At 34.4% G+C, this 23,904-nt stretch overlaps 2 protein-coding genes across 2 annotated transcripts in view; one reads left to right on the top strand and one right to left on the bottom strand.

Moving 5' to 3' along the window:
- Window positions 1-1,152: 1,152 nt before the first annotated feature.
- On the bottom strand, window positions 1,153-4,182 carry LOC105626136 (vesicle-associated membrane protein 712-like). Its single transcript, XM_012207448.1, has 5 exons — window positions 4,013-4,182; window positions 3,210-3,423; window positions 2,731-2,892; window positions 2,184-2,272; window positions 1,153-1,324 (listed from the first exon to the last, which is right to left on the bottom strand). Exons 1-5 carry the CDS (start codon window positions 4,180-4,182, stop codon window positions 1,153-1,155), a joined length of 807 nt encoding a protein of 268 aa, XP_012062838.1.
- Window positions 4,183-9,115: 4,933 nt separating this feature from the next.
- LOC105625924 (serine/threonine-protein phosphatase 2B catalytic subunit 2-like) overlaps window positions 9,116-23,904 on the top strand; it is a 160,370-nt gene continuing 145,581 nt past the window's right edge. Inside the window, exon 1 of the mRNA XM_012207234.1 lies at window positions 9,116-9,167. Coding sequence (XP_012062624.1) covers window positions 9,116-9,167 — 52 coding nt within the window. The remainder of the gene's footprint in view (window positions 9,168-23,904) is intronic.

The following is a 23,904-nucleotide window of genomic DNA, read 5'->3' as shown; positions in this document are numbered from 1 at the left end:
GTCGTGCGTGTCGTGTCGTGCGTGCGTGTCGTGTCGTGTCGTGTCGGCGGTCGGTCGTGGTCGACTATCGTGCGTGTGTGTGTGTGTGTGTGTGTGTGTGTGTGTGTGTGTGTGTGTGTGTGTGTGTGTGTGTGTGTGTATGTGGTTGGACAGTTTAAGCGAATCTGATTTAATTGGCATTCCATTTTGTTAATGTTAAACTTCGTATAATTTATTTGGTTGTACATACATATATAAAATTTTGATGTAAGCACTTTCCGAAATATTTATTCTTTTGTGATCTTTAATAGCTTAATTTATTCTTTACTATAATTCCTTTTTCCTTTTTAAAACACTAATCTACAAAGATACAAAAAAAAGCAATATTTAATAAAATTGTGAAACGATTGGATATACATTTCTGTTTGTAAAATTGTGAGATTATTTTATTATAAATTATAATTGAATTGAATTGTAATTGAATTGTAATTGATTCAATTAACTGTATTTTATAAGAAAATTTAATTTAAATTTAATTAACTATATTTTTAGAAATGTGCACTTTCCCAGACCTCAAACTTCTTTCAAACTCACGAATTTCTTTCTCACATTTTTCAAAATAAGTGTTTCGAAAGATTAAGGAACATTTACGATCGATTTGACAGTCTTTGCAAACAGTTTTTACTTTCGCAATATATTGATTGTATTCGAGACACTTTAACATTTCTTCGATGTATATAAAGCGAGTTTTATCAATTCTTGTGATGACACCTGGACGGCATTTTGTTCTCAGCAAGTGATGCAGCTTTACAGGGACATAATGTATATATGTTTAAATATTAAATTATATAATAAATAGTAAGGTGTATATGTGTAAATTGCAAAGATCTCATATTAATTATATTATTTTACCTTAAACAAAATAAATAAAATCCAAAGCATTGCTTCTTGTTCAATCAAACTTTCCATATGCTCAAACTCTCGTTGTCTAAATCTAAAAAATAAAGTATGTTGCTAAAATTGCGTACAACAAGACGTGTGCAAAAGCATACCTTTGCATGTTTTCTAAAGTTTCATTGTTCTTTATATAAACATTTTTCAACCATCGTTGAAACTGCAAAAAATTGATCTTTGTTTTTCTAGACCAATATCCCCTCCAAACGGCTTGGATTCTCATTGCCATATTATTGTAATGATCTTGCCACATCTGGTGAACACGTACGACCAAATACTGATTAATGATGAACATCCTGGTATAATAACCGCGCCAATGACGTTGCAGAATCGTCGCCTTTTCGTGAAGTTTACGAAGATGATTGCGGGTAATGATACCACGGAACCAAGCCTAAATGTCAGAAGCTTCAAATATATATGTATTAATTAATATATATCTCGCATTAATATAGTTGGATTTTAACTAACCTGAATCTTACGAGCCGCAATAAAATGCTTAAGTTTTAATGATTCGGCTAAATCGTGTTTAATTTTAATTACATTCTGCAATTCAACGGAATTAATCGCAAATCCTAATTGCGACGCCATTCTTTTAAATGTCGAATTATTTAGAAATAGCTTTTGATAAATATTAAAAATCAGAGATTATAATTTTTTTTTATTTGTACACTCTTAAAAAAGACATCAGAAGTCGATCGTATCTAATTGTAACTTATTAATTGTAACTTTTTTTTTATAATGCTGATTTATGATCTCAATACACGATGTGTATGAACAGTTGTCATCGTGTATTTTGACAGTTCGTATATTAGATCGATTGACAACGCATAAATTTTTTAATAAATATTATATTATCAGATAAAATAAATCCAATTTTATTAATTTTCAAGGCACAAGTTTTAAATTGAAAGAAAAATTAATTGAACAAGGATTATCATTAATAAAGTAATCAATGTATATTTTGTGATAATATTGCAAATATCTACCTATAATTTCAGCTTGCACGTTTAATTTGTATTATAATGCAAAATAATGACTGTCATACAAGACAAGGTATATTTATTGTTAAAATACAAAAAATATATGAATGCAAAACTATAAAGGGTAAATCGAGCTGGACGAGTAACGCTAATATATATCGCTAATTTAAAGTTTTCTAGTTAGTTCGAGTAGTCATTAATGTTCCATGTGCATAAGAATTACAGTAAACTTCAAAACAATATATAAAAACTGTAAGAAATACAACTAACATAAGCATGAAGGTTGACGTTACGATTACTATCTTCAAGTTGCTATTTTTCTTTTGCCGAGCCCTTGACACTACGTGGAAGTCCCGCGACTGTAATAAAAATATTCACAAATATTACGTATTGGAGTGGATAAGCGATTGCTGTAAATTTAGTGAGGTCAGTTATGCGACCCTGCATTTAAGGTTAATTTATTATTATATTTTTTTTTGCTTTTGCAATTATAATTAAAGTTACTAGAAACTGCGTTTGTACGGTTGCGATTATTCGGTGTAACAATGTTTCTCATTATAGAGATCATAAATATACATATAGAAGATTGTATTAACGGAATTACATCAGTGATTCAATTTGCGTGAATTATTAACGAATTGATAATTTTTAATTAACTCGAGTATTAATGGAAAATATTGCACGATTGTTATGATTTATTCATTTTTGATTGATGTTTCATATTTCATGTTTATGAGCTCTTCTACCTATCAAAAGGCAACATATAATACAAAAAGGAAACGAAAAAGAGAAAAGAAAAACGTCGAGATGTTCTCACCGAAATTTCGAGATTTTGCGTCTTTCGGATGAGTTCGTCCAACCTTTCGCCCCTATCAATCAACTTTTGGACTCCATTCATCAAAATGCGACGTACTTCAATCAATTCTTCTTCTAACTTTGAAGTCAGATTCTTACAGCCAATACCTTGATTATATTCTTCCTGAAATAATACCAGTTTTATTCTTTATATGTATTGACATTTTTTACAATTTATCTGCATAAATTTATGAATGATAATATCATTTATTTTTAGAGAGAGGCTGTTATGGAACATAAAATTACTAATATATTTTAATGTGTTACAGTTTCATTATTGTCGATTATTAAAGCTAGTCAAAAAGTTTGAACAAGTTTTATTACAAGTAACTTATAAACCTATAAACTGTGTTCTTTCTATTTTTTTAAAAGATTAAAAAATTTTTTTTTTAAATTCCATACTTTCTTCCCTATTATATATAAAGTTATTTTATCACTTACAATTATTTTTTTTAATGGTTTTGAGAACTCATCTTCCGTGAGATTGATTAAATTTTTCGACAAATCTGCTAATGGTAAATCTTTATAAACTGCCCGTAGCCTCTGCAAAAATATTTGAGAGCACGATTCTACCCATATCGCTGATGAGGGGCAGTTCACTTTCGATGTCAAACAAATATAGTAAAGTTCCCCAATCAGCACATGTACCGTATATCTATGAAAGAGTTATATTTTTTACTCATTGCAGCGCAGATCAAACAATAACAAATAATAATAAATCACAAGTTTGCTTGAAGATTAAATATAAAGTAGTAAACACGAAAGCCAAGCTGGATCTAAGTGCTTGATATGACGGTTGTCAGTAATATGAATAACAGACATTTCAATTCTAATTAAGGTCATCTTCAGTGTCTTGATAACATTATAATTACAAAATAATTTCTATTGGTAAACTGCGACTCAATAAATTCAAAAAAGAAATTGACTGAAAAGAATAAAAGTAATGAGGCATGTTAATCTTATCGGTTAATTAATCTGTTGCGACCTATTACACTTGATTTTAGTGAACGTCATTACAAGAAAAATTGATGACTATGTGTCTCATAATACATCTTACAATTTAACGCACTTTTTTAAGTTAAAAACAAGTTTAGTACGTGAAATCTATTCTCTGTGCTGTTGGAAATGCATATATTTGATTATACTATTGCTTTTCATTACGTGTTATTATTCTTAAAATAAATTAAAAAATTACATATTCTTTGCAAGTAATTAATGATATGCATAAATTTAAAAAATCTTACCTACTGTTATCGACGCTGATCTTGTCGTCCTCGACGGTTTTTAGACCATCGATAGTACTGAGAGCGATAGTACGATAGACCGGGTTTGGATTCGTGGAATAATCCGCAATGATCTTGCAACCGGATGTCTGACGCAAAGCCACCATAGCGTAGTGCACAGTTCCATTCATTTTAGCCACAAATGAAGAAGACACTTGTTGAATGGATGATGAGTGGATACTACTGTGTTGTCTGTCAAACCATACAGCGTTCACAGATGCCAGAAGAAGTAAATGCCAACGTTGCCGGTTGTTTATCCCAATTCCGATAGCCCAATGAATAACGAAAGAAGTTTCGATAAAGCCGATAACAACACATACGTGGCATGTATTTCGTATGCTACGCAAACATTGGATCACCGTATAAATGTTGCTACAAGAGATGAACTGTATATACCGATCGACCTTCGCATTTACCGAATTGTTACATGTCTAGTCAATAAAATTTAATTGATAATTGATTATACAGGATGTCCCGAAATTCGCAACTTAAAATATAACTACTATATATTGAGAATCCCATTTCGTTGAATCAACTCTAATCTCTTGTTAGATGGGCTGATCAATCTTTGGTTGATGCAATAAAATAATTTAGTTGAAGCAAAAATTTTGATTATTGTAACATTTTACTTGTTTCCGATAATACAAATAAAATGTTAGATAATAATTAAATTTGTAAGATTTATGTGTATACCGTATCTAAATTAGAGATTAGTTGATTCAACCAATTCTCAATCAGTGCAAGAAAGTTTCGGAAAAATTAAGTTTAAACATTATTTGTAAATTTTTCTTTTAAGTAATAATTTCTAAAGATATAAGATTTAAAGCCATAGCCAATTACAGACTACGATAATATCATTATTGTACGTTATAACAACCTAGCAGAATTCATCTGTGTATTTTAAAAATATTTTTTACTAAAAAAGAATATGCGATTAAACAAATGTCAGCTGCAGAAATTGTTTCGCGCTGCTGTTATTTGCAAATTCTCTCAACCTGTTTTCCAACACAAGTGCTTATAAACAACCGCATGCAGAATTATCGCACGTTGTTCCCTTGAGACGCGACAAAGGCTATTGACTTGACGTCGAGCGAAGGGAAAATAAAATTCAGAACGTCGTCAACCTGTTACCGAACGATTTGCCGTTGACGTTCCAACCGTGCTTGCGATATATGCCGTCAATCAAAACTCATACATTTACGTTCAGATGTTCTCGTATGAGTGAAAACGTCGAAGAGGAGAAGATAAAAAATCGGATATTATATTAAAAATCGTTAATTATAATCAATTATAAAAGCTACAGTACTGTATTAAGGAAAAGTCGAGGATATCGGTTACGATTGTTATTTAATATAAAGTTTGATGAAAAAACGGTAAATGATTTTAGCATCGATTTGACACAAATACATATATGATACAAACAACGAGCGACTGATGCACAAATGTTTCATCGCCAAATTCAAATATAATATGTGCGATAACGGAAAGGTAGCTTTACCAGCTGCTGTTTATATGGAATAACAAACCAACGTCTGGATAGAGCATTCTTTACAATCTCTAATCATTGGTCTGTTCTACCGACATGCATGAATATGCAAGATCGAGTGCAAGGCGAGCTATTGCTTGCACTGTGATTGCAAAACTGACGGAGCTTCCCATTGTAAAAATTCAAATAAAAATAATATATCAGATAAACGTCTGTTTATGTAATAGGTTTTATTTCACACAAAAAAGAAAAGAATAGATAACGTCTAGCAGAAAGTGTAACGGAGACAGATCATGATTCTTATCTTGTGTTTAAAAAAAAAATACTTCCGTTTTTATTCCATTTAACATTCGACACATCCGTATTTTATCTATAATATTTTGTTTACATTTACATATATAATAAACAGTTTTTTTGTTTAATGCACAGAAAAATTATATTATGGACAACAAATAATGATAGTAAAGAACTTTGGAGTAACCTATTTTGTTTGTCAATTTCAATAAATTTCACTGATTATCACTGATAAATTTACAATTAATTGACATTTAATCGAAATCATTCTCAGAGCATCATGCCGCTAATTTATTGTTTCATCTAGTTTTTAACATATAAATTATTATATACGTCGCTTGTTTTAATTGAAAAGCAAATTATTTTCCATTATTATATTAATGTTTAATTATTATATTTACAGTTGAGAAACGGAGTGATTAATCAAGTCTATTTATATAAAGATTATAATTTATATATAAAGATTATATATAAAGATATATATAAAGATTATAAACATTAGTACATTACGATCTAAACTATTTTTCATTATAAATGTGGAAATCATGTTTTCATTCTAATGGCTTTTAACATAAAAAGAACTTTTTTCTTATTATTTACAGAAATCTTGAAGAACTCAAAGTACAATTTTGCTGATTATAGTCATGCATTAATTTGAATATTTATAATAGAACTGTGTAAAAACTTTATATTGTATAAATTAACATTAGATCAAGTATAGTTCAACATAAAACTGCAAAGCATTAATGTATCGTATACAGAAACGAGAAAATAGAGCTGTATAAAAGTAGGTTCAGAATTAAGAATTAGCTGTAAGGAAGAAAAAAATGTAAATCATTGTAACTTTTATAGTTCTTTCATACAGAATGCAGCAATACGGAGTGTTGCACGTGGCGTAGTTAACCGATTACATTATGTACAATACTTCGTTACATATTTATTAATTTCTGAGAAAAAAAATGGAAGACTGTTGAGTTATATGTATGAGTTATACATGCGTTTCTTCTCAATCTATCACATGTTGTATGCGGGATTTATAAACAATTTTATATACAAATATTATTGCACTTAATCATTTATTACGTTAAAAAATAAGCAAAATAAATATACTCTCCGAGTACTTTGTTCAGTTTCTATTTCCATTTATCTCTCAAAACCTAGAGAACGACTCAACATTTTTTTTGCATTTCGAACATACGAGAAGTGTGAAACTTAATTAATATCTCTATCAATGTACAGATTTATATTTTAATCTTGATATATTTTACTCTGATCTATTTCTACTAATGTAGATTAACTTTAATCTTAGGTTAATTTATTTTTTATCTTTTCTAAGAATTAGAATTAGAATTCTTAGAATTAGAAGAAGATTAAAAACAAGTTAAATCGAGATAAAAGTCAAAATACATTGAAATTGGAAAGGGATATCTGTGTTTTTTTAATTCTTAAAATTATGAAAAAGATAAACTGAGAGAAGACTTGAAGTTAATCTGCAATAGTAAAAACGAGCATTAGGCAAATAAATAAAATCTGGTCGCAAACGAAGAGCGAAAGAACGGAAAGTATCGATGAGAGAATTCGCGGTCAGTCAGTGGCGCCTCGCTATTTCATTGTAGCTGGCACGGACGGCGAGCGATGGACGCGCGGGTGGCGGCAGCTGGTGGCGGCAGCTGGTGGCAGCGCAGCCAATCGGCTGTCTCGAATGATCGCTGCGCGCGGCGGGTTGCGCGACCGTCCTCCTGCCCGCCGAGGAGCCGTCAGTGTGCGCGCCGCGGAGAAGCAGAGAGACAGACATCTTGTAGATAAAATTTAGCGGCGTGGTGCCTCGACCGCGAGTGTCGGTGTTCGCGGTTACGTGTCGCGGTGCTTCGTGTCATTACGGTGTCCCGGTCCACGTCGCCGTCGTCGCCGTCATCGTCGCCGTCGTCGCCGTCGTCGCCGCCGCCGCCGCCGCCGTCGTCGTCGTCGTCGTCGCCGCCGTCGTCGTCGTCGTCGTCGCCGCCGTCGTCGTCGCCGTCGTCGTCGCCGTCGTCGTCGCTGTCGCTGCCGTTGCCACCGCCGTCGTCGCCGTCGCCGTCGTCGTTGTATTACTCCACATCATCCACACCGCCGTCTCCACCACCACCACCACCATCACCGTCGCCGCTGTCTCGAGATCATCATTGTCCCTCGCTCTCCAACTACTGCCCGTAAAATCGTGGTGTAGTGCCGCGCGCTCGCGGGAAGGACTCGCTCCGCTCCGACTCGTGGCCAACTTCATTCCTGTCAAGCAACAGAATCGAGTTATCGCCATCTAAAATCGGCCATCGTTGTCATCGTGCGGCTCGCGCGTGGTCCCGTCGTGGTCCAGCGATCCCGAAGCGAGCCCGCGAGCTCGCTAAGAGAGAGCTCGACGAGGGTCACCCCCTCTCCCCACCTCTCTCTTCTATCTCTCCACTCCCCGCCGCTCGTCGATACTCGCGTGCACCCGCGAGTGCACGGTCGCGCCTACCCTCTCCCCCCTTCCCCCCGGGGTGCGAGAAGGGGACCGCCCTGAGAAGGAGGACCGAGGGAGTAGAGAGATCTCGTTCGAGAGAGCGAGAGCAAGAACGAGAGAAAGAGAGAGAGAGAGAGAGAGAGAGAAAGAGTAGTGTCGTCTCTCCCCCTTTCTCCTTCCTTTTCCCCGCCCCCGCGCGCGTTCGCGTCGGTGGCTCCGTCAAGAACGCCCGTGAACAGTTCCTAGGCACCGATGTGCCGCGCTGTGCGATAACTTCCGTCACCTCTCCGCCACCCTCCCTCCCTCCCCCCATCCGACCAACCGACCGACCGACCGATCGACCCCCTCCTCCCTCCCCCCCGCCATCCGCGCGTCCGTTCTCTCCCTCCTGGCGGCGTATTTCCGTGCGCGCGTGTGTTACATGTGTGTGTGTGGCGGCCGCGCCGGGCTCTCGAGGTGAAAATACCGCCCTCTCCTTCTACCCAACCCCTCCGTGTATAATACGCTGAAGGTAGCCGCTATCTCGCGCGAGTAACAAGCACGCGAGACAAGAGGGAGGAAGAGGAGGAGTGGACGACGACGAGGAGGAGGAGAAGGTGGAGGAGGACAAGAAGCAGAAGAAGAGGAGGAGGAGGAGGAGGAGGAGGGCGAACAACGGTGCGAGAAAGAGGTGGAAGAAAGCGGAAAAGAAAATAACGGCGCGGACGGAGCGCGGGCGCGAGCGAGAGGGACAGCGCGAGAGGCGAGCCTGCTAAACGAGAGAGTGAAAGAGTGTGAGGCGCCCGCTCGTCATTTATCCTAATACAGCATGACCTCCAACAATTCGCAGAAACTCCCCACGACGGATCGAGTGATCAAAAGTAAGCCAACTTAGCCAACAAGCGATAAGTTACACATTGCGCGAGCGACATGCGACCGCGACAGAACGGCATGCTCTCTCTTTCTCTCTCAGTAATGCGAGTTAATGCGACGAGTGCGAATCACCCGTCTATGTATGTATATACTATGCATTAATGCAATGCGTGCAGCATGCATTGGTTCCGTTTTTTTCCGGCTATCTCAGTCGGTAACGTCGCCATCGCTCGTGCTCCATTTCTTTACTTTTTTTTAATCCATTTCTTCTCAATCTCAGATTTTATGAAGTCGACATTTCGTACAGTTTTGGCGACAATTTGTCCATAATTTTAGACTTGAATATCGCCACTTGAATAGACGCGAAGAAAGATTCTCGCGCTTCTGCAAGATAGGGAGAGGAAAGGGAGAAGGGGAGAAGGAAATCATTTTGCCGACTTCTAGCATCGCGAGGTTACTCGCAAAGCTCACTTGCTCTGATTCGCTTGCGAGAAGCGGAAGAATAGGCGCGTCAAAACATACCGTGTGCCATACATGCGATTGATTTTCTGCCTGCTTGCCTGATCGGCGGCGCCATTTCTATCGACTTGGTCCGGCGATGGTCTCGCGAGAGCGGCGAAAACCGGTGCGGTTACTCCACGTACGAGAAATCTTCATTACGAAGAGACAGAAAGAGAGAGAAAGAGAGAGAGAGAGAGAGAGAGAGGAGGAGAGAGAGAGACAGAGAGAAAAAAAGAAAGAGAGAAATCGACTCGCGATCAGAGACTCCGCGAGACTTTCATCTCGGTCCAGCGACCACTAGTTAACCTAACGCCTAACCTCCTAACCTCACACGGCGATCAACCCCCGCCATCTTCTCCGGAGGTTTCGCCATCCTCCTCCCCCCAGAGGTCGCGCCGCTCGGTCAGCCTCGTTTCCGCGGGGTCGAGGAACGCGATACATCTTGAGAGCTGCCGCTTCTTTGCCTTCTCCGTCTCTGCGATCTCGAACAGCTGATGCGTTACGCATGCACGCACGCACGCACGCACGCACAGTAGATATATATATGTATATATACATATATATGTACGTGGAAGTGTGTGTACATGCGTGCGTGCACGACCGACCACGCGTTAAAGCGCCGTGACGCGAAGACGCCGGGCGTCCGGCGTTAAAGAGGTGATACCGAGGCATTTCTAGACGACTCCGAAAAGTCAAGTGCTTATAGACGTATGTACTTGTTGCTCGTCGCATATTTGGCGACCGCGTTTTCCGAAGTATCGAGAGCGAGAATAAAAATTGAGACACGATTGAAATCGGCTTTCTTTAATAAGTCATATTTAAACTTTAAATCCTAAGTTATAAGAGATTTATCAATCACAGTTGAATATGAGAAGAACGATCGACTATGATTGGTCAATTTCTTACGGTTTACTTAAAGGTCAGATAGGTAATGGCTTGTAGAAGGTCTAAAAAATACAGACGATAGGAGCAAGTATTACAGATTTCAATGTAATTTTGTGTAAATCAGAATACACAGTTTCTAATAGATTGAAAATTCTGTTTCCATTTTCTATGTTTTTTAATTGCATTTTAAACCTAAAACTTCAGACAATTGAAAATCTCATACTGCCCCTTGCGAGATACGAAATGCAAATTTTATTGACGATTTTATATTTACTCGTTTAATTTACATTCTTAGATATTTATCTTTTTCAGATATTTGTGTCTCTATTCCATATTCGATTCGATTTATCTGCGTTTGGTGCAGTAACTAATCGACTTTTTCTTGTTTATATTTTCTATTTATAGTTTATTATTATTTTTATTTCTCTTTCTTAATTTTTTATACAATAGAAACGTTATATAATGATATTTTTCTTTATTTCACGTTTTATGGCTTTCTACATTTGTAATATTCTTGGGAGGGAATCATCCCAGGATGCAAAATAAATGAATCATTTAATTTATGCATTCATTCAAGGTGAAAAGAAAAAGAGAAAAAATAACTGTGTAAGAAGTTTAGCTAAAAAGGAGGCTTAAAGTGAGAAGCATAGACTCTTCGTAACGCATAACACATGAGATCTAAGAAATTCAATCAATCAAAGTTCTTTATTTTATGAAAAGGAAGGAAAGGAAGGATTTTGATTGGTATACTTTCTTATGCATTACGTGTTATGTGTTATGCAAGAGTCTGTGCTCCTTGTTTTATGTTTCAAGTTTAACGAAATTCGGCGTTAAGATGGCCGCGTTCAGCAAAATATTTATTTGATGATTATTGGAAGTTTTCTTGGCTGGGATAAGACTATTTCTCTAAATTTAAACGTATAATTCAATCAGCGCGACGAAATTTCTAATAGTTGTAAAATAAATATTCTGCTGAACATGACTGATCGGTGAGAGAAGAAGAAAGGGATGAAAAGATCGAGCATCACAGTGTGTGTCACTGAGAACAAGCGCCAAAAACGAGACCTGTTTAGGACGCAGATGGCAACTTCGAATCGTTGATCTGATCCTTCGCCGAGTGACGTTTCTGTATTTTCGCACGATCTTTTCCTCCTCTCTTGTACAATTTTTCCTCGATTTTTAATCTCCTCTCTCTTTTCTTTCTCTACGATTTAATCAAGTGGACGCCTCGTGTCTGCGACGTCGCACTTCCGGCTTCCTATGATGCCAACTTGACGCTCCGATTCTCGAATGGATGAATGTGGGTCACGAAATTGACAAAACGGAAGTAGGCGCACGCACACGAATAGCTAAATATTTTAATATTACCGGAAGATAGTCTTTTTATTTTTTTTTCTTTTCCTTTCGACGCGAAACCCAAGCTACGCGCGATATAAATAATTATCTAATCACTCGTCTGACTTGACACTTCCAAACAGAGAGGCGAAATAATATCAGTAATTTACGTGACTCCGTTTCTACGTCGCACGTTTTACTTGCAACATCACTTGTTTCCGCCTGGAGTTGTCTTAAAGTCGATTTAATTGAAATTTAGTAGCATTTCTCCAATGCTCGAGCGTTAGATAATCCGTACTCCAATAATGCCGATTATGTAGATTAAAAGAGAAAGATATATATTAAAATACGTAGAATTAGAAGAAAAATATTTTGTATTTGTGATTATAATTATGTGATAAAATAATTACTATATGGTTAGGAATTCCAGTTTTATAATTATTACTACTATATAATAGTAATAATAAATAGTTATAACAATAATAAATATTAGCAATAATAATTATATTTGTAGTTCTATACATATACAAGAAAAATATATAGTTGGCACCGAAAATGTCCGTATATTATAGTATATATATTTTTTGATATATTTCTGTAAAAAAAATATTCTTTGAATGTTATATGAATGAAGGGCAAATAATATTGTGTTTAGAGAAACAGAATTGTAAATATAATAATTATTATTATAAATATTATAGTATAAATATTATTATAAATATTATAGTATTAATACATATAAAAATGAAATTCCTAACCATAATTATTTTATCATGCAATTATAATCACAAATATTGTAATACATAATATATAGTATAATTTATTGTCATTTTTAGTGTCAATCAGATATTTTTTGTATATAGAACTATAAATATAATTATTATTACTAATATTACAGCAATAATAACTAAAATAATGGGACTCGTTATTCATAATTATTTTACCATGCAATTATAATCACAAATACTATGATTTATAGTCATTTTTGTTCCCAATTATATATTTATTTAATATATAAAAAAAAATATAATTATAATAATAATAATAACTAAAAAATTGGATCTCTCCTAACCATAGTTACGTCACAAATACCGAACATTTTTCTCAAGAAGTTTGATCATATATTTTGCAGTCAAACGGCAGACCGTTGTCTCTTCTAGAACAAGCAGTCAAGGATCGGTTTTGACGTATTCGCCAAGAAAATTGCGTTTACTTTTCCTTCGAGATATCGGGGAAAGGTTGAGAAACGCTGAGCGATGTGTACATTAGAGAGAAGGTCGTTTTAATTCGTGCCATTTAATGCGAGTATGCGAGAATCTTGAAATCATTTTAACGCGCGCTCATCGTAATTGGCTTACAAGGGGTGTGTAACTCTGTCGTCGCGTATACAGCGTGCTCTTTGTACGGGAATACTCGCGGCTGCGTAAATAATGTTTCACGGTCATAATTCATTGTCATGACGTGAAAATATCGTAATTCCTGGCGCGTCTCCAAGAACGCCGCGGGTTCTCGGCGATCTTTAATCGTCATCAATTTTTTCACGCCTCGTTCTTCGTTTTTACAACAACGTTTCTCTTCTTTTTCTTTTCTTTTACTTAATCATGAAGGTGATTCATAATCGCAATACTATGGACGCGAACGGATTAACGTAATCTTTCGCGGTAAAATGCAACTCTTGTCTTTCGCGCGCGCACGCTTCTAATCGTTCCGATTCGAACGTGCTAAATCGTAAGGTACGATCTTCGAGCATGGCTTATCTCGTTTCCTTTAAGACGTGAATAAACGAAGTTTCCCGCCGATTGCTGCTTCGCTCGGTTATCCTTTCGCGTAACTTCGAAAATGTCGCCTGAACGAGCGAATTGCTTTCTTGCCATAATTTATTCTGCAAACGTATACTCGTAATTTCGAATGTTTCACCGCCGACGAGATGCAGGGATACACACGTATAGTTAAAATTCAGATCGTCACGCGTTTCAAGATGTTTGCGTTTGATATTATAAACCGCTTTTGTTTTAACTCTCGAGGGTGTAACCTCTTGCACATACGTACAATGCTTTAGCATTCTCGCAGCATCTTTGTGTGTCATTCTCTTTTCTTCTCTCTCTCTCTCTCTCTCTCTCTCTCTTTCTCTCCAGCGATTGAAAATTAAATCACGTTTCAAATCGCGATAGTGTACCCTTTTAAATATTCTTGTCTTGGACAAATTTCGTCAGAATTTTGTACAATTGAACAGAAATCTAGATCATCAGAATTTTTCCACTCGTCGAGAACCGATGGATTCGAATCACGATCGCATTCGATGACAATCGAAGAGGTCGTTGCTGAATGTTGTGAATTCTAGTTCGCTGTAACGAGCCTGCTCGGCTTGAGATTATTTTAGGAATCTGACGACACGACACGATGCGAAGCGAGACGTCGCGTCCGCGCCATATCGTCAATTACGTTGCTCGCCGGTCGAGAGAACGAGCGAACATTTTCTCGCGGAGACAATTACCGAATTTTAAAAGGCATATCGTATTACGTTATCCTCCGGAAGGATCTCGCGTTACCGTGCTATACTATTTTTTTCAGTCTAATTGTGATCGTTATCGCAAGGAGCGTCTTCGATGTTTATCCGCGCATCGGTAATGTCTCAACGATCGCCCCATTTTTTCTCTGCGTCCTGGAAATTTATTCGCGAGACCGCCGCGCGCCGTCTGGTTTGCGCGACGACGCCGCACGAGACGCGCTTCGATCGTCCTGCGGAAAGAAAAATCTCTTAGCGTATAATTCTAGCTTACGGATAAAATAAATAAGAGTAAAACAATCTGTAAATTCTTTGGAATGGAATCTCACTATAAAGAGTGAAAATTGAGACAGTCTCTCTGAAAAAGAGTGGCTCAGATTTCAATCTTTAAGAGTGATTTCACTCTTCAGAGTGAGATTCACTCTAAAAGTTTTAGAGAGCACTTATTGAATCTCTGCAGTTTGTTTGTATGTAAATAACATATTTGTAAAACAATGAGGTATAATTCGTAAACAGTTGGAATGTATTGTACTCACCAATGAATTAACAAATTCATGCACTCACCAATGAATTTAATTGCAAAAATTCCATGAATAAAAATTCGAGATATTTATAAATACAAAATTAGAATAGGGCTAATAATAATCTAGCGAATAATAACATATAATAACATATAATTATATATTTAATAAAATAATTAGTATAGAAGAATATAATATTAAATGTTTCGGCTCAAATTGATCTTCAGTAACGTAGATACACGGAAAGAATAATTTTGCTGAAGTAAAAATTTAATTAAATACAGATCTTTAGAAAATAATTTTGTTGGATCATTCAAATAATTAGAACACTCAAGCTGATTGTTAAAGTGTCGAAACTTTTTGCTGCGTTGCTCATCATGTTTGAGCGTCCTAATTATTTTGATTTAATAAAATTATTTTCAGATATATTTATAAGTTAAATTTTTAGATACTTTAGCAAAATTATTCTTTCCGTGTATCTACGTTACATTGAAGATCAATTTGAGCCGAAACATTCAACACTTTCTTCTTTATTTTTATTAATTATTTTATTGTTCTTTTTGTATGTAAAGTAATATAAAGAAATAATCTCTATATATTTCTGTATACTTTATATTATATGTTGATATAAATAAATTTGGACGTTTAACTTTCTTATATATATATATATATATTAATTATTTATTATTTTATAAAATATAACTATTGCCCGTGCTAGATTTTTATTAGTCCATTTTTAATCTTATATTTATTTCAATTCCAAGAGTCTTGTTTGTTTAAGATATTTATGAAAATATACGCCGTAAAATGAGTTTGACAAAGATTAAGTATCATTCGCGTTCAATGAAAAAATTCTTTAGAGACTTGGCCTTGATATTTTCTGCGCAGAGCAATATAATCAATACACATTTCGCTTATTTATTACAATAACACAATTTAGAAAAACAAAGTTTGGATATTTTGAATCATAAAAATTTGTAATATTAATTTTAAAATACAATTCTAATATAATAATTTATTATAGAGAATTAAAATGTTTTTTTAAAGTGTATTCTTTTTTTATGTTTTCGTTATGTTTTTTTTTTTATAAGCAACTAAAAATAATTTTTTTGGTTATGTCGTAGCAAATGAGTTATATACGATATATATGATATTTCTTTTAAAAATTATTTTTTATTGAGCAAGATGATAGACTCCTCCTTCATCATAAAATAGCCCATCATTATTAAAAATATATATTTTTTATAAATCACATAAAATAATCTTGATAGAATATTACACGCAATGCACATTTCTCAATGCGTGAAGCATGATCTTGCGAATAATGTATGATATGCGTCGTGGCGCATTTTTTTCTACATGAGGAAAAATAGCGCGTCATGATATTCTTGACCTGATGCATACTAATTGCATTAAATATGCGGAGTGTCCGTGCATTTCTGCTGCGCCCATCGTTTTATTTATTGATAAATAACTCGGCGCGTCATCAGAGACAAGCATTTTTAAATATTAGGCTGCATCTGTGACTTTGTAGGATCTTAATATTCATCCTTGAGACAGTAGCTGATCGGACTTGACGAGTGTAATACTTTTACGTTATGAGAGCAGATCATAATTCTTTGATTACCGACCTTGAACTTTATTGAACGTATTTAATCAGTATCCCACAAGCGGTTCAATTAGAAAAAAGAAAATCAATCGCTTACATCCTTCTGGTTAGAGACGCGTAGGCGACGCGGTCTGCGAAGGGAACGACATTGCTCTTGAATTCCTAACGGATGATCGGTTGGAGTGCTCGTTAAAGTGAATTATAGACAATTATAGGTGAAATTATCTTTAATTTGAAAAGCAGCTGGCGTAGTCTTCTAGTCTGGTTTTGCGATGACAGATAGCACATCTTTCACTTCACGACGATCATAAGATTTGAATTTTCTAATTGTCATCATTAAGGAGAGTCCGTATGTGGCTTCTCTACTTACGGCTATGATTGTACATCCTTTATTGTAAAAGACAGTTTTTTATTTCAGGTAGCTGCCCTTTAGATTTATTTATTTTTAAAACTCAATTTTGTCCTTTATTTTGATAATATTATGAGAAATTCCTTTTTAATTAGCATTCCAATGTCTAGCACTAATGAGCGGACGCATACGGAAACAACCGACAAATTTAGTTTTATATAAAGGCATATAGCCCAAGCAGAATAATAGTCACAGTAATGTTAAAACGATATCAAAATGAATCGTGATTAATTGGAAAGTGATTTATATAAATCAAATTTGCAGCTATTTTGATGTCATTTTGATTATAGTGACCTGTGCTTTACTTAAGAATTATCTTAGATATACTGCGCAAGAAAATTTTAGAAATTAATGCGCAGACTTCTAACAGTCGCAAACTAGTTTGGAAATATTTAGGAATAAAATCCTAAAATTTTCAAGTTTGTCCTTTATTTTCTCTGAGAAAATCACCAGGTCACCATACCTCTTACTGTAACTCTTAACGACTGTCGGTGTCATTAAATTGTTGTTGCGTAAATTTTATACAAGTATGATAAAAAGATGCACAGCAACAATTTAATGATACCTACACTATCATTAATAATTACAGAATAACGGCGCAATATTCTGTAACTCTTAACACAATTCGTTATCGTTACATTATCAATGCTCAGCTTTTTTATCATACGATATCATATGCACAACAACAATATAATGATATCGACAGTGTCATTAAAAGTTACAGAATCAGGATACAGGGGCTTAATTCTCGAAAAATATTGCATACAAAGATACATATGTAGATGCATATTATAATACACACAGAAAAAAAATTTTGCTATTTGTAACTATAATTATATGTTACTATTACAATTATTACGATTATTCTAGATAATGTTAATAATAATTATATTTATAGTTCTATCAATAAATATATATAATTGACAACCGAAAATAAACCTATAAATTAATATAATAGTAATTATAACTATTTTTATGATAATAATATCTATAATTAATCATTTTCTGATTGCTAATTATATATTTGTTAATAGAACTACATTTACGATTATTGCTAACATATAGCAGTAATCATCATAATTACAGTTACAAGTACTAAACATTATTTGCTCAATATACGTTACGTGTATTATAGATGTATTTCTCCAGTATTTTCGATATTTTTCGAGAATAAGATCTCGGTTCTTTCCAACAAGTGGAAACGTAGGAATCGTCGTAACGCGATCCGCGACGATTACACTCGATTTATCACGCGTTATTCATGCATTAAATTTGCCGCTTACATGCGATTATGACTTCGCGTATTTGCACGCTCTTGTATGATATTTACAACAGTATATGTGCGTTGGAATATCGTAATGGCATATTGTGATTGCTCGTTGGTAATGTCTCGATGGCCTATATGTTGTTTATGCTTCTTTGGTATCCAGTCCATTAGCTATCTTTCGAGATGGTAATTTGCATAAGAACATTCGGAGAGTGTCTAAACGAGCGTTTGAAGCTGTCGTTAAATGCAAGAATCTCAATTAAGAACTCGACGTATAATCAGATGAGATGTGACCCGCGTGAAATTATTTTTCTCGCTATTATACCCATTTTTCACGAAAACTCTGTATTCACATCTTTTTTCCTCTCTTATACAGCCAACAGAATAATATCGTAGATCATTTATTAGTATAATTTCTCAAATATTGTTTTTTGATTATCATTTGACAGGCAATAAGTATGAGAAAAAGAAAGATTGCAATTATCATAATTTTATTGTAATTTATAGTCGTTTTTGCAATGCCAACTATATATTTTTTGATAAAAACTGAATATAATTATCATAACTTTATTAATTTTTTTAATAATAATAAAAATAAATCTCCTATCATTATGTTATATTACCTGAATATTTAGTTAAAATTATTTCACTCAATGTGTATTTGGTAGCTATAATCAAACTTTTTTTAGTGTATCTTTTCCTTCTTTTTAATATATAACTTTATAAATACTTCTTTTTAAGATATTAAAGTATATATACGAATTATTTAATAATTTTTATTTATTTGTAAAAATAATGAAAATTTAAATTTTTAGGATACGAATGACCTATTGTGTGTAATAGAAGACAGAATATTATCGTGTGTACTAAGGGTTAACTACGTTGTTTTCTTTCGTGGCTGTTCTCTTTCTGACGCCTATGAATGAACCTCGTGGCACAATGCGTTTATCTGAGAATTAATGACTCAAAGATTGCGAAATGTGCTTCAAGATCTCCTTCGTGCTGGCGCCGATCTTATCGCATTCTCGAGCATCGTCTGATTAGCGTTACAATGTGCGACACGCGTGCGTAGTTGGCTGTAGTCGTCGAGTGTAGACTCTGCATATTCTTCAGAATAAACATTGGAGTTTACATGTGCGATTAACACTACGATCGCGAAATTATTCTTTCTCGTTAGCATTCGATATTTGCCAGCGATTTTCTTTCTGATTGCGAAGCGTATTGAATTGGTTCAAAATTCTTCGAAGAATCTGAAGATACTTTTTCGCACGAGTTTAAGAACTTATTAAGCAATCGATACAATTGGCCTTTTGCTTACGTTTCTGCAACTTCTATGACATTTCAATTTCCATTAAATGGACGGAGCGCGCGAGTCTCGGGATCGTGATCTTCAATTAAATATTCCCTCATGAATTTTCGATGTCGACAATGCGGTCGATAACAGTCTTCCCACAATCCTTGTCACACGTCGTTCAAATGTAACGATAACAATATTACTCTGTCTCATTCGAAGCTTTGCAAAATTCTATTTCATGGAATTTATAGCCAGATATTTACAATCCGAGTTTATGAATATTTAGAATATGAATATGCACACCGTGTATGCGACTCAGGAACGATTATTAACTTTGCTTTTATATCTTGACATTGAAAATAGCAATCAAGTCGTGATTTTCTTTCTTTTTTTTTTTAAATAGATATATCTAAATACATTATCACTGCAAATGTAATTTTTTTAGTATGAGTCGTGAAATATTATGCGTGCTAAGCTAATTTTTCATCGATTATTCGAACAATAGCTTTAAAATAATAATTCGACTTTAAAATTGGAATATTAATTCCGATTTTTAGTCCCTCCGTCTGCATTTTATTTACATCTTTTTTGGAACAAGTTAAATTTCATTCTCAAATCACACTCTTATTGGCTGCGCAGAGAAAACTGATCAGGCGCTCACTAATTCTTTAATATGATTGGTTCCTACACTACCCAATATATTGTTAATTTAACTAAAATAATGGAATTAAAGTTAAATAATTTAACTCAAGAAAATGTATTAAATTTGACCCAAATGTATTGTTTACATGCATACGTTTACATGTATACGTTAATAAAAAAAATGCATACATTAATATATTCAATATTTTATTTTGAAACTGTTCACAGAATAGATTGATTTACGTTTTGACACACATGGAAGTTAAAAATAATAAAATATTATTTAACTCACACTGTTAAATCTATAATATCAAATTTGACTTAATGTGAGTGAGTCATCACTGTTCCTAATCGTTATACTAAACAATATATTAAAACAATGGTTACATTTGACACTATACAGTGTCAATTTGACACTGGTATCAAATTTAACTATTGTTGGCAGTGGCGACAGTGCATTAGATTAAATTTGACACTATAGATTTAACAGTGCAAAGGATTATCATTGCTTCTTTGATATTTAATAATATATATAGAATTGATAAAAAATATTTTAAATTGGACATTTAATTCGATATTGTGAATTTAACAGTGTTTACTATGGCGATGATTCTGAACGTTCTGTATCGCTCGCTCGTTCAATCGCCGGGTCCCGTGCGACGCTGCGGCTCGTCGGTTTACGGCTGCTGGGTGGTGTGTAATAATAGACGCAAATTCTCATTTGGCCGGTCGGCCAACTACATTTGGCTCGGCCGCGGTCCACTGTTCGCTACGTGGCGGATCCGGCTGGCTGGTGGCGAAATTTTTGTTTACGAAAGAATAAATAAACACAAGGAGCGGACCCGCGTCCGTCTGCTTGTTCGATCGGATCCTTTTTACGACTGTTCGCGTGGTCCTTCGTTCTCTCTTTCCACCGTTGTCGAAGCACTAGACCAGGCCGAGTTTTATTTTTGTGGACGACAAACAGGCTGAGTCGCGCAGCCGCTCTTTTGCAACTCGTTCTTTGTCTACAGTATTTAATTGGAAAACTGTACTGTATACGTGCGAAGAATAAGAAAGACTCTTGTATTAAACTCGTGTCGTTATTATATTTCTTCATTTTATCAAGTGTACTTGTAAAAGTGAATCAGTGTATTATTACTGATTTCAGTGCTACATTTATAACTGATGTAATATTTCAGTGAATCATCAGTGAATATTTATTATTTTTCAGTAATAATACACTGATTCATTTTTAGAGATTTTTTACAGATTCAATCTATAGAAACCATAACTTCTAAAAATGAATGTGTGTGTGTGTGTGTGTGTGTGTGTGTGTGTGTGTGTGTGTGTGTATTATTACTAAAAAAACGTAAATATTCGCTGATATTACAATTATAAGTATAGCACTGAAGTCAATAATAATACACTGATCGATTTTTAGAGAGTAAACATTATGAACAAAATATATTTAACTAAAATGTTACCTTAACAGAAACCCGTTGTAGGTATAACGAAATATATTTAACACTAGAAAGACCATTTTTATTTTTCAGATTAATATCTATTATATTTTTTTTGCGTGAAAGATAGAATTCTGAAATTTTTTACTTTTTAATAATTATATCGCGTATATTTGATGAAATATTTGATTTCTCATTACTTTCCTTATTTTTATATATAATAATATATAATAATAATTTATTCTTTTTAATGAGTAAGAAATATACTTCTATAATGTTAAAAATATATCTTTGTATCGTTGTAAGATCATTCAATCAAAGATTAATAATGATTTTCTGTCTTTACGAGGATATTTTATGACTAATCTATTTTTTCCATTTTTACACATATAACAACCGAATCGTGTAATTATTCTCCGTAACGTAATTAGTTATATAAACAAAATGCTAGACTTCTTAGGTATTATAAAAAAATTTGTTAAGTTCAAGCATGTGTAGGTTTGTTTTTTATTGTTTCACTGGGCATGTATTATTGAATTGTTTGGAATGGATTCCAATCGGAATTGTTTAATTATTCCCTAGATTTCTATTGTGTTTTCTTTAGCGAAAACGGAATAACTTCAATTCCGTGTAATACGTATTCTAGATTAGAACTTTTTTTCTCGTTTTCACTGAATTTCGAACATGTATTTATTTCACTTTAACATTTAAATAAATACACAGGATGGCCACATAGCACCAGGAATAGTTTTCTTTAAAACTTTATTTTGAAAAAGAAAAATAAAAATAAAAAGCATGTTGCCTAGAAATTTTAAAATTACTTTTATATTTTTCTTTCACAAGGATATAACTAATGTAAATTTAATTATAACTATACTGTTAGATATCTAATTTATACTGTTAGACATCAAAAGAGCAATGGTAATCCAATTCCTTGAATTAAGTAATATTTTTTGTTACTTTTAACTTCCATGTGTGTGTCAAAATGTATAATAAATTAAATGTAATAATAAACTAAATTTGAGTAACTAAATTTTTTTTAAATGTAATGATAAACTATAATATTAATCCAACAATAAACAAAAAAAAACAGACCTATTATTTCTCGTGGAATGGTACATGAGGATGTTTGCACTTTTTTTAACCACAATTACACTGCAGAATTCTTGGTAGATAATGAATCAGACGCTGTCTCGTCTAGGCGCCACAGCGAATAATTTGTTACTACATTTCGTTACAATGAATACTGTACGTTTCGCGCGAGGTTTCACGATAAACATTTACGCCACAACGATAATCCTGTAGGAAGTGCGGCCAGCACATTGTAAACAAGTCGTTCGCAGCATCGCGGCGGGACAAAAGTGTGTAAACTGCTGTACAATACAATGCCGTCACGTACTCGAGCGTCGCGACGAGGTATGTCGAAGATTATCGAAGTCTCGTTGAAGTAGCTTCTCTTCCTCGAAGTCTTATAAATTCTCGTGGGAAACATAAACCATGCGTTCCCACGCATCAATTTCTTAATGATTAACTTTTAAAGGGCAGGGGTCTATTTTTAAAACTTCATGTCTTTTTCGTAATATTTGTTACAATTAAAGACTTTATTGTATTCTTTACCTAAAAATATAACAATAAGTGTTCGCGTTTGATTGCATTTTTTGTACTCAATATCTTTGCTTTTTCTCTTTTCAATGTCTAAATATATATATTTATCTCGTTTTAAATGCAATAATTTTGGGAAATTTCAAGCAACGCGAATAAATTGTTTCGCGCAGTATCACTATAGTAGCTTTCCCTCATCTTGTAAAGGTTAAAGGATAAACGTATTCTGCTTTCCTTGATTCCTTGATCCATTCGAAATCGATTCTTCCGAATCAATCCTTTTTAGAAATACTTGAGAGAACTGTAATCTTTTTCCAAGATTTATTGCATAAATCTTGACGTTCAAGATATTTAATGTTAAAGTGTATTTAATGTTATTTATATACGAAAGAAGAGACTTGAGATATTACACACACGAGGGTAAGCATTCGCATCCCCACCCTGCCAATTTATCCTCGTAATTTCTAGGAATATAATTATACGGTAGGTGTCCTCGCTGTTTCACATTGTCGTTTGCAAACCCCGACGCGTTCGACATTTTGCAGAACGAAGGACTGGCTTCTGTTACGCATACATAAATAAATTGGCGGTTTAGGATGAGAGCGGGCAGGAAATTAAAACCCTCAATTAGTGCAACCTTGTAACCTTGTCAGCGAATTCCTCCTATGGAGATCGATACGACTGTGTATATATATATATATATATATATATATATATATATATATATATATA

The sequence above is a fragment of the Atta cephalotes genome (assembly GCF_000143395.1).
Source record: "Atta cephalotes unplaced genomic scaffold scaffold00004, whole genome shotgun sequence".
Classification (NCBI taxonomy): domain Eukaryota; kingdom Metazoa; phylum Arthropoda; class Insecta; order Hymenoptera; family Formicidae; genus Atta; species Atta cephalotes.
The sequence above is the reverse complement of the archived record's forward strand: the minus strand, read 5'-3'. Positions and strand labels throughout refer to the sequence as shown.